Genomic DNA, 10,916 nt, shown 5'->3' on the forward strand with positions numbered 1-10,916 from the left:
GGGTAGGACCCAGCCAATCAGGGCAGTGAGACCCCGGAACCCTGAGGCAGGTCTGCTGCGCCTGCCCTGTCCCCGCTGTCCAGGCACTGCCGAGGGACTGGTCAGGGTCACCCAGAGCCCGCACTGGAGGGGCGAAGATAAGCACTGGGGCCCAGCGAGAGCTCGGCTGAGCGTCCCGAGCGTGCATCATACGTGGCACGATCCCCGGCCACAGAGCCAGGAGTGGCCCCACAGCGTTGCTGGTTGGCTTCAAAGCCAAAATAAAGTCCAGATGCCAGAGGGTACCAGAAGGACCCCCCCCCATCAGTCCCAGCTCGGGGCCCAGCAGCCCCGTGAGAGTGAATGAGTCCCGAGTGGTCACTAACGGCTCTTCTGTCAACAAATATTCCCTGAGCCACAGGGCTCTGCGCTGGGTACTGGGTCCACCCCAGCGAACCAAACAGAACCTCCTAGTCTGGGAGCAAGCTCGGACGGACCAGGCCTAGGGTGGTGGGGGGGCAGGGGGCCGCCAGCACGGTGCCACATGGCTCCCCCCCACCCCCATACCGTTTACCAAGCACCCACCCACCCACCTGTACCTGCGGGCCGCCTGGGTCCCCCCCTTCCTGGCTCCTGTGCGTGTGTCTGCCCCCAACAGAACCCCAAATCACGCTCTCGGGGGTGACCGCGTCCTTGGCTCGCCCACTACTTCTGCCCTCCTCAGCTCTCCCTGGATCCGCTGGGTCCCCCGAGGGACGGTCCCGCGGGCTCTGAGAACCTGGAGGAAGAGGAGCGCCCGTGGGGAGGGGGCTCTGGCCTGCCTCCCCCCAGCTGCTTCCCAGGCTCTTGGTGCCCCGACGTGAGCCTGGACTGCAGGGGCAGCCCCGAGGGCGCAGAGGCCCGGGCCTGGACCGCCTACTACTACGGCCTCCTACAGAGCTGCCTGCTGCAGTCAGGCCTTCCAGAGACGCAGGATCGCAGCCCCGTGCCCCGCACAGGTGCCCGGGGGCTCCGGGAGGGGGAGGGCAGCGTTGGGCCAGCTTGTGGTGGCCAAGGTCAGCCCCACCTGCAGCCCGTGGGTATGGTTTCCAAGGGCACTGTGCCCCAGTAAGTTTAGGGCGCCAGGCGCCTCACTCCAAAACAAACACAGCCGCCCCCAAAGACACAGCTGTGGAACCTGCAAGCCCCAAGCTGCTCGGGAAATGCCGGGGTGCTGAGCAGAGGGCCTAAGGAATTGTCTACCCGGAGCGATAGTACAGCGGGGAGGGCGTTGGCCTCACATGCGACCAACCCGGGTTCGATCCCTGGCATCCCATAGGGTCCTCCGAGCACCGCCGGGAGTAATTCCTGAGTGCAGAGCCAGGAGTAACCCCTGAGCATTGCCAGGTGTGACCTAAAAAGCAAAAAAACAAACAAACAAAAAAAAAAAAAACGAAATTGTCCAGCCACTGAGGCATTGGGGATGTGGCCAGTCACAGTGTAGACTGGAAAACTGAAGCACAAAGAATCCCCGCCCCCAACATATATATAGAGGGGGCCCTGGATCCCTCAAAACCCAGGCTATCTGCCATCCAGCCTCCAGAGCCCCCCATTTTCCACCCTTAGGGCCAAGCCCACCCCAGCTTTCTCTCCCAGTCCCTGTCACTTTCGGTACTAGAAAACAGAAAAGGGGGCCCCCAGGAGGAGGGCAGGGTCCGGGGTTGGTGGGGTGGGGGCAGGACAGTGCAGGAGAGCCCCGGGTGAGCTGGGCCTTATCCTGTCCCCTAGGCCACCCCGGGGCAGAGGTGACCTTGTGCATTCTGGGGTCCCCCAGCACCTTCCTGCCCGTGCTGCTGGAGGGGGGCGTCCAGAGCCCTGGTGAGTGTCTGCCCCGGTGCCCCAGCCCCCTCCGCGGGGCAGCCCTGCCCAGGCCACATCCCGAAATACCCACTGACCCTGGCAGCAGCCTCCTTGCACCTGACCAGCTGCCGCACAGGGGGGCGGGCCTGGAGCAGCCGGGGGAGCCCAGGCGGCTTCCTGCCAGCCACACAGCCCGCCCCTCCCCCTTCCCGCCTGCAGGAAACATGCTCCTGTGCCTGTCCCCGGCCTGGCTGAGCAGGGTGCCAGCCCCTGGACGGCCGGGCGAGGCGGTGCTGCAGATCTCCAAGGCCGTGAGCTTCCACCCGGGTGGGCTGACATTCCTGGATGACTTTGTCCCCCCACGCCGTGCCACCTACTTCCTGGCGGGCCTGGCCCCCGGGTCCGGCTGGGCTCAGGAGGCCGCCGAGCTGGCCCGGGGCCTGAGCTGCCCCACGGGCGCCTCGGCCGAGCTGGCCCGGCTGCTGGATGACCGGCTGCTGGCGAGGTGCTTGCTGGCCCAGCAGGACGGTGTGGTGGTGCCAGCGACCCTGGCTTTCACCTACAAGCCGCCCGCCCTGCTGCCGGGAGGCACTGCCAGCCCCAGGCTCCAGCTGGTGACACTGAGCGGCAAAGAGGGCCAGGAGACTCGGGTCCAGGAGGAAGTGGGTGCCTTCCTGCAATCCGAGGCCCTGGGCCACGCCCTGCAGGTAACTGACCACTGCCCTGCCCTGCCACCAGCTGCTACACCCTCCTGCCCAGCTCACTCACAAGCGCCGAGGGTGCAGGGACCCTACTCTGCAGTTTGGCAGGGTGGTGAGGAGGTCCCCGTCCGCTCCCACCTGCAGGTGGCCGTGAAGCTCAGTGGCTGGCGCTGGCGTGGGCGGCAACCCCTCCATCTGTACTCCCGGGCAGAGCTGGGCACAATAGTGGACACCGTGCTGGCCTTGCTGGAGAAGCTGGAGGAGGAGGAGAGTGTGCTGGTGGAGGCGCTCTGCCCCCCTGCCCGCCTGCCCTGCCCAGGTGAGTCTCACCTGCGCTGGCCCCAGGGGGAAGGGGGCATCAGGAGCTTCCTCCTACCTGCTGGCGCTGGACTCAGGGCTCACCGCCTGCCCCAGGCAGTCCCCCACCCGGCCCCGAACTGGCTGTGCGCATCTGTGCTGTCGTGTGCCGGACCCAGGGTGACAGGCCCCTGCTGAGCAAGGTGAGGTGGGGCTCGGAGCTCTTGGCTGCCTCTGGGGGGGACTTGCCTCCCCTCCATCCCTTCCTGGCCCTGTCCTGGCATGCAGAGCCCTGCTGGGTACGAAGGCTGGAGCTCAGCACGGTGAGGCGGGGAGGGAGGTGGGACAGGGAGTCACTTCGGAAGGGCAGCCTCTTGAGTGTCCAGTGAGGGGCTGGGCAGGCCGGGCGTGCATGCACTGGGCAGAAGGGGGAGGCCCCTCCTGGGGTCTGAGCTGCGCCCTGCCCAGGTGGTGTGCAGCGTGGGCCGCCGCGATCAGCCTCTACGACACCATAACTCCTTGCCGCGGACGCTGGAGGTGGCCCTGGCGCAGTGTGGCCTGGGCGAGGCGGCACAGGTGGCGGCCCTGCGGCAGCGCGTCAAGGCGGCGGCCGAGGCGGCGCTGGCCGCTGTGCTGGCCCTGGAGGCCGGCCTGAGCGCTGAGCAGCGCGGCGGGCGCAGGGTCCACACCGACGTTCTCGGTGAGTGCGGGCGGGGTGCCCGTCGGGGCGGCGAGGTCCAGGCGGCCCGCGCTGAGCCCGCATCCCCGCCCCGCCTCTCCCCGGCCCCAGGCGTGGACTTCGCGCTGACCGTGGCCGGCCGCTCGCTGACGCCCGTGGCCCTGGAGCTGAACCGAGGCCTGTGCCTGGAGGCGTGCGGCGCGCTCGAGGGGCTGTGGGCGGCGCCGCGGCCGGGCTCGGCGGCCGACGAGGCGGTGGCCGCGCCGCTCGTGGAGACCATGCTGCGGCGCTCGGCGCGCTGCCTCATGGAGGGGAAGCAGCTGCTGGTGGTCGGCGCGGGAGGCTTCAGCAAGAAGTTCGTGTGGGAGGCGGCTCGGGACTACGGGCTCAAGGTGAAGCCCTCGCCTAGTGGGGACCGGCCAGGGGGCGGGGCCGGGGGTGGGGCGGGGGCGGGGCCGAGCCCGCAATCCGAGCCCCGAGTGGTGAACCTGTTCTGGGGGCGGGGCCTGAGTTGTATAGGGGCGGGGCCAATCCCGAAATCCCAGCCTGAGTGGTGGACTGGTTCTGGGTGGTGCTGGGCTCGGGGAGGGGCGGGGCCAAGCCCGAACTCCCTGCCCGAGTGGTGGAATGGTTCTGTGGGAGGGGCCAGGGGTGGGGCCGGGACGGAGGGGGCGTGGCCGAGTCCGAAATCCGGGCCCCGAGTGGTGAGCCTGTTCTGGGGGCGGGGCCTGAGTTGTATAGGGGGCGGGGCCAATCCCGAAATCCCAGCCTGAGTGGTGGACTGGTTCTGGGGGTGGGTCCCACGGGTGAAAGGATGGTGCTGGGCTCGGGGAGGGGCGGGGCCAAGCCCGAACTCCCTGCCCGAGTGGTGGAATGGTTCTGTGGGAGGGGCCAGGGGTGGGGCCGGGACGGAGGGGGCGTGGCCAAGCCCGAAATCCGAGCCCCCAGTGGTGAGCCTGTTCTGGGGGCGGGGCCTGAGTAGTACAGGGGGAGGGTCCAATCCCGAAATCCCAGCCTGAGTGGTGGACGGGTACTGGGGGGTGGGTCCCGCTCGGGGAGGGGCGGGGCCAAGCCCGAACTCCCTGCCCGAGTGGTGGAATGGTCCTATGGGAGGGGCCAAGGGTGGGGCCGGGACGGAGGGGGCGTGGCCGGTGCCGGAATCTCAGTCTGAGTGGTTGGACTGGTTCTGGGGGCGGGTCCCATGGGCAAAGGCTGGTGCCGGGTTTAGAAGAAACTGTGCTGGCTTGGGAGACAGCGTGAGACTGAGCCGGTTAGACAGGTTGTGAGTCCTGGGGACCGCGGCACCAGTGAACGAGTGGTGCTGAGCTAGGAGGTGGGCGGGGCTGAGCCCGAGGTCAGATCCTGAGTGGTGGATTCGAGGTAGGGGTGGGGCCGCGGGAGATAGTGCAGAGTGGGGGCCTGGCCAATGGTTCTGGGGGTAAACCCTTGATGGGTGGTTTCACTGTGGGATGCTAAAGCCCCGGGGGGTCGGGGGAGGAAGGGAGGGGCGGGGTTGGCGACAGGTCATGATTAGTATCTGAACTTTACTTTTTGGGGTCACATCCAGAGTTGTTCAGGGACTGTTCCCATGTGGAGCTGGAGGACCATGCCGTGTCGGGACCAAACTCCTGCCTCCTGCAGCCCTTTGATCTATTACTCCAGCTCCAGCTCTTTTGGGCCCCTAACCTAGTTGTGTTCGGGCTTCAGGCAGCCCTCCTCTGCGGGAAGGAGAGCCCTCCAGGGAAGGTGGGGTAGCATTCAGAATTACTGCCAGACAATAAACGTCAAGCTAAGGAGTCTAACCCTGTTGGGGAGAGAGGACTGTTGAGGTGGAATAGCTGAGACACAAGGGTGGACCGAGTTCCCGCAACGCCTCCCGGTACAGAGCCAGGAGCCTAACGTCTGAGCGACAGATAGGACAGAGGCAGGGTGGGACGAGAGCTCAGAAGGCCCGAGTTTGCTTTTTGTGATGAATTCAGTCCTTAGAATCCCAGTCTCCCAGGACCACCAGGAGTGACCTCCAAGCACCCAGCCGCATATAGCCTCTGTGCACTATCAGGTGTGTCCCTAAAACCAAAAAAAGAGTGATCAAGAGGCCAGTAGATTTCTTGACTCCAGTCTATGCGGGGGGCCCCGCCAGACCACTCTCCGGCCCGCGGAGGTGGCCCTAGGATCTGTGGGTGCTGGGAAGGACCAACTGAATGAACACAAGACACAAGAGACAGAATGCAGCTTAGGAACAGAGAGAAAAAAGGACAGACTTTATTGAGGGCTACAGGTTGTTATATGGGGTCCGGGGCGACCCAGTCACATGGTAGTAAGGTCAGCAACAAGAACTTTACAGGGCTGGAGCGATAGCACAGCGGTAGGGTGTTCGCCTTACAAGCGGCCAACATGGCCGACCCGAGTTCGATTCCTCCGCCCCTCTCGGAGAGCCCGGCAAGCTACCGAGAGTATTCGATATGCCAGACACAGTAACAACAAAGTCTCCAATGGAGACGTAACTGGGCCCGCTCGAGCAAATCGACGATCAACGGGAGGGCCTTTACCTTACCTTTACCAAGGTAAAACATCTGTACATCAAAGGGTCTTATGGCAGCAGCTGCAACCTGGGGATATCTATAGATAAGTCCAGTTTTATGCAAGTATCTGCCTGCCTGTTCATGGTCACTGGACAGACATCTGTTAGGGTCAGAGGGTACTGGGAGGCCTCTAAGGAGGAGGCTCTCAGGGTCTGTGTAGGCCCCGCAAAGGGGGCTCAGTAATTCAGGGTCTCATAGAGCAGTCTTGGCTCCCGACAAGTCTACACAGCATCCCCCCTCTCTCCTGCAGTGTCCCCGGGGAACCCCCATCATTCCTAAGACTCTTCTCTCTGCTCACACACTGTGCTGCACACCAGAATGTCTCTCCCTACTCGCACTGCCAAGGGCTACAGAGCATCTGCTTTCTCCACCCCCTCTTCAGAAACTGCCTCTGTCCTACTAGTGCCAGTGGGCTTCAGGGTGCAGGGCCCCGTGGGATTCCACAGCAGGCATTTCTGTGTTAGAGCATGTCATTTGAGTGACAACAGAACTCAAAGCCCAAAGATAACAGATCTCCAGTCCTGAGTCCCAACCCTGAGGGTTTCCCGGAAAGCCTTGGACAGCCCAGAGAAGAGCGCAGAGCTGACAGTGCCTCAAAACCATGTGGTCACAAGTTCAAATCTCTGGGGTCCCATATATGATCCTGACAGCTCAGCTCTCTGGGCCCAACGATCCAGTTGTCTGTGGTTCCCAGCACCCCCCAAACAAACAACAGACAAAGGAATCCCTGCTGGAGTGTGGCTGCCTGTGGGGGTAAACCCACCAGCTCTGCCTCCTCCCCGCCACACTCCAGCCTCTCCCTCAGCCAGCTCCCCTCTGGATGACGCTTACTCAATTCCCAGCCCAAGCCTTACCTTCTCCCCTCTTGAGCTAGGTCAGGGGCTCCCCACCCCTGCCCCTTCCTACCCCTCAGTCATCAACAGTGTCTGAGCACCTGCTGTGTGATGCGTGTGTGCATGCGTGTGTGTGTGTGTGTGTGTGTGTGTGTGTGTGTGTGTGTGTGTGTGAGCCTGGGAGGCCCTGCAGGCCCAAGTTGCGTGCTAAGCTCCCTGCAATCTCCCCCCCCCCCCGGCCCCGGGGGCGCTGACCTGGGGTGCTGCCATCCTTGCTCTCTGCAGCTGCATCTGGTGGAGTCCAATCCCAACCACTTTGCATCTGGGCTGGTGCAGACCTTCATTCACTTTGACGTGACAGAGCACCGGAAGGACGAGGAGAATGCCCGGCTGCTGGCGGAGCAGGTGCGGGCACGCGGCCTGCAGCTAGACGGGTGCTTCTCCTACTGGGATGACTGTCTGGTGCTCACGGCCTTGCTCTGCCAGGAGCTGGGTCTGCCCAGCTGCCCCCCGGCTGCCATGTGCCTGGCCAAACAGAAGAGTCGCACCCAGCTGCATCTGTTGCGCCGCCGCGGCCCGCCCTGGCCCGCACCCTCCCTCCACGCAGTGCCCTGCTGCCCGCTGGAGAGCGAGGCTGACGTGGACAGGGCCGTTGGCCAGGTCCCCCTGCCAGGCGTCATGAAGCTGGAGTTCGGCGCAGGTGCCGTGGGTGTGCGGTTGGTGGAGGACGCGTCCCAGTGCCACGAGCACTTCTCCCGGATCGCCCGGGACCTGCGGGGGGAGGAGGACCACCCCGGCATCGGGCTGGGCTGGGGCAACGCCATGCTGCTGATGGAGTTCGTCGAGGGCACCGAGCATGACGTGGACCTGGTGGTGTTCGGCGGGCGGCTGCTGGCCGCCTTCGTGTCCGACAACGGCCCCACGCGGCTGCCGGGCTTCACGGAGACGGCGGCCCGCATGCCCACCGGGCTGGCCCCCGAGCAGGAGGCGCAGCTGGTGCAGGCGGCCTTCCGCTGCTGCCTGGGCTGCGGGCTGCTGGACGGGGTCTTCAACGTGGAGCTCAAGCTGACCGGGGCCGGCCCGCGGCTCATCGAGATCAACCCCCGCATGGGCGGTTTCTACCTGCGCGACTGGATCCTGGAGCTCTACGGCGTGGACCTGCTGCTAGCCGCCGCTATGGTGGCCTGCGGCCTGCGGCCTGCCGTGCCCACGCGCCCGCGTGCCCGCGGCCACCTGGTGGGTGTCATGTGTGTGGTGTCGCAGCACCTGCAGGCCCTGCGTTCCAGCGCCAGCCGGGAGAGCCTGCAGGCGCTGCACGACCGGGGCCTGCTGCGTCTCAACCTGCTGGAGGAGGCGCTGGTGCCCGGCCAGTACGAGGAGCCGTACTGCAGCGTGGCCTGCGCCGGGCCCAGCCCGGCCGAGGCGCGGCTCCGCCTGCTGGGACTCTGCCAGGGCCTGGGCATCGACGGGCCCCACTACCCCGTTGCCCACTTCCTGTCCCACTTCCAGTAGTGGGTTGGGGGCGGGAGGCAGGCCGTGTGCCGCAGTGGGTGCCGGGGCCTAGACCCCCTCCCCGCTGACCCCAACTTTCTGCCTGACAACAGCATTGGGCACTTGGACTTGAGGGCCACAGCAGGGAGCTGTCGGGCCTTGTGCCCTCCCAAAGGCTCCGGTCCAGGGGCCGGAGCAATAGCACAGCGGGTAGGGAATTTGCCTTGAACGGGGCCAACCCGGGTTCAATTCCCAGCATCCCATATAGTCCCCTGAGCACCGCCAGGGGTGATTTCTGAGTGCAGAGCCAGGAGTAACCTCTGTGCACCGCCTCTGGGTGTGACCCAAAAAGAAAAAAAAAAGGCTCCGGTTCAGCCCACAGCTGCCCAAGGACTCGAGCGAGTCAGAGAAAAGAGGCTCAAGCCCCCCAACCCTGTGCACCCTGCAGCCCCCCAGGCCTATCTCTCCCTGCCCTTCTCAGGAGGTGGAAACCTGGGCCTGGACTCCAGAGCCTGTATCTTTTTATTTTTTGGGGGGGGTCACACCCGGCGATGCTCAGGGGTTCCTCCTGGCTCTGCACTCAGGAATCACTCCTGACGGTGCTCGGGGGACCCTATGGGATGCGGGGGATCGAACCCAGGTTGGCCGCATGCAAGGAAAATGCCCTACCCGCTGTACTATAGCTCCAACCCCCCAGAGCCTGTATCTTGACCCGCCCCTTGAACAAAACCCAGGATCGTCCCAACTCTGTGGGCACCACCCCGGCTGCTCCCTGTAGCTGAGCAGTGGAAGCAGGTGAGCTGGAGCTGCCAGGGAACGTTCCCCGGCTCTCAGTTGCCCCCCACTCTCCCTTTGAGTGGACCAAGCACCTGCTCTTCCATGCACTGGAGATGCGTGCCTGCGCCCTGCCAGTGTGTGCGCTCCAATAACGTGTCGACCTGCTCCCTGCCATTGTGCCAGCCACCCAGAAGGCCACCACCCCGGGGATTTCCCTTCCTGGATTAGGAGACACAGGGCACGGCTGGCACAGATGGGCAGAAGCTTCTGCAGGCTGGCAAAGTTCCCATAGCAGATCTGTGTGTCCACATGAACCCACTGTGCCGGGAACATTAAATCCGAACATGGTTATGCCTTCTCGGTTTGATACCATCAGATTTTCACCCTATTCGCAAGAGGATGGACGTGGGATTAAACAGGACGCAGAAAACGCGAAAGCGCTTACGGACCAAGAGGTGAAGAATGGCCACTGCCCAGAGGAAGCAGGCGCCGTGGGTGGTGGCGGGAGGCTGGCGGCTGATCCTGGCGTCACCCCTAAGCACCCACACCTCCCTGCCTCATGCATAGGTGGCCCCTGGGAGCCCCTCCATGACCTGCCCCTTCCCCGCAGAGCTTCAGAGTTTGACCTCTGGTACACCACAACCCCTTGGTCAGGAACAGTGTCTACCCCACCTCCAATAAAGGCTGGTAGATGCTCTCCAGTGTCTGGGCAGTGCTCAGGGCTGACTGCTGGCTCTGCACTCAGGGTTCCCTCCTGGCAGGCTCAGAGGACCATACTGGATGCCGGGGATCAAATCTGGCCGTGTGCGAGGCGAACACCCTACGTGCTGTAGCCCATGGGAGAGGGTCTTGCGACTTGGCCCACCCCTCTCAGGTTAGCTAGCGCGGGGTCAGGAGGAGCGAGAGAGGAGGGGGGAGGTGGCCTAGGCAAAGCTGCCACATGGCCAGGCCTCCGGGTCGACCTACAGATAGTTCACAGCCAGAGACACCTCCTCTGCCAGTGGAGACACCACTGAATTCTGTCCACGTGCGCTGAGCTCTCGGTGCCTCTGTTCAGACAGCCTCCAACTACCAGAACCCGACCCGGGACACAGTTGAATCCCGGGTCACCCGACCAAACCCCCCAGCAAGAGTCCTCACATCGGAAGGTTGCGTACCAGGCAGAAGCGGCCAGACATCTTGATGACTTGGGGCCACACCCTGAGGTGCTGGGGCACCGCTGCCTGCTTCTTGGTTTCGGAGTCACACCCAGCACCGCTCAGGGTGATACTCTGTGTTGGGGTCTCTCCCCAGTCCCCTTTTGAGCTGGTCCCCTTGACCTGCAAGAGGCTGTCGCGCAGAGGCCCTCAGGCCAAGCCAAGCTACCCTCCCTGTAAAGAGAAGGGCCTGGGGAAAAGAGCATGTCCCTATGTTGCCGCCTCCACAACCGAAAACCGAGCACACCAGCACAGCGTGGGTCCCGTCAAGCAGTCCCAGTTTCAGTAGGCAATCAGCATAGCTTATTTAGGCTGGGCGTACGGGGAGATCTACGGACAGTCACGTGGTCATAACAAACGTGTTTTCTATAGATAGGGTTACACCTTTCCTGTGTGATTACAATGGTTAAACTGTCCTTGCATGTCTGCCAAATACGCCCTGTCCCCTGGTCACACTCACCCGTGATAAGTATGCATTGCAATAGGCTTGTGGCATTTCAAAGCAGACCAAAAGGGGGTATTTCTCCCCAAAACTCTGGCTT

At 63.9% G+C, this 10,916-nt stretch overlaps 2 protein-coding genes across 2 annotated transcripts in view; both read left to right on the forward strand.

Annotated features, from left to right (window-relative positions):
• Positions 1-10,916, forward strand: part of TBC1D10C (TBC1 domain family member 10C) — a 31,064-nt gene that overhangs the window by 12,508 nt on the left and 7,640 nt on the right. The window lies entirely within an intron of this gene.
• On the forward strand, positions 1,826-8,451 carry CARNS1 (carnosine synthase 1). The gene is made up of 7 exons (XM_056132104.1): positions 1,826-1,836; positions 2,038-2,525; positions 2,664-2,838; positions 2,934-3,019; positions 3,285-3,516; positions 3,607-3,887; positions 7,196-8,451. Exons 2-7 carry the CDS (start codon positions 2,043-2,045, stop codon positions 8,420-8,422), a joined length of 2,484 nt encoding a protein of 827 aa, XP_055988079.1. The 5' UTR covers positions 1,826-1,836; positions 2,038-2,042; the 3' UTR covers positions 8,423-8,451.

This window comes from Sorex fumeus, unplaced genomic scaffold, assembly GCF_029834395.1.
Source record: "Sorex fumeus unplaced genomic scaffold, SorFum_2.1 ptg000093l, whole genome shotgun sequence".
Taxonomy (NCBI): domain Eukaryota; kingdom Metazoa; phylum Chordata; class Mammalia; order Eulipotyphla; family Soricidae; genus Sorex; species Sorex fumeus.

Coding starts and splice junctions, on each gene's coding strand:
- CARNS1 (XM_056132104.1), top strand. CDS start 2,043: ATGCTCCTGTGCCTGTCCCCGGCCTGGCTGAGCAGGGTGCCAGCCCCT. Junction 2,526..2,663: donor CCCTGGGCCACGCCCTGCAG/GTAACTGACCAC, acceptor TCCCACCTGCAG/GTGGCCGTGAAGCTCAGTGG. Junction 3,888..7,195: donor CTCGGGACTACGGGCTCAAG/GTGAAGCCCTCG, acceptor TGCTCTCTGCAG/CTGCATCTGGTGGAGTCCAA.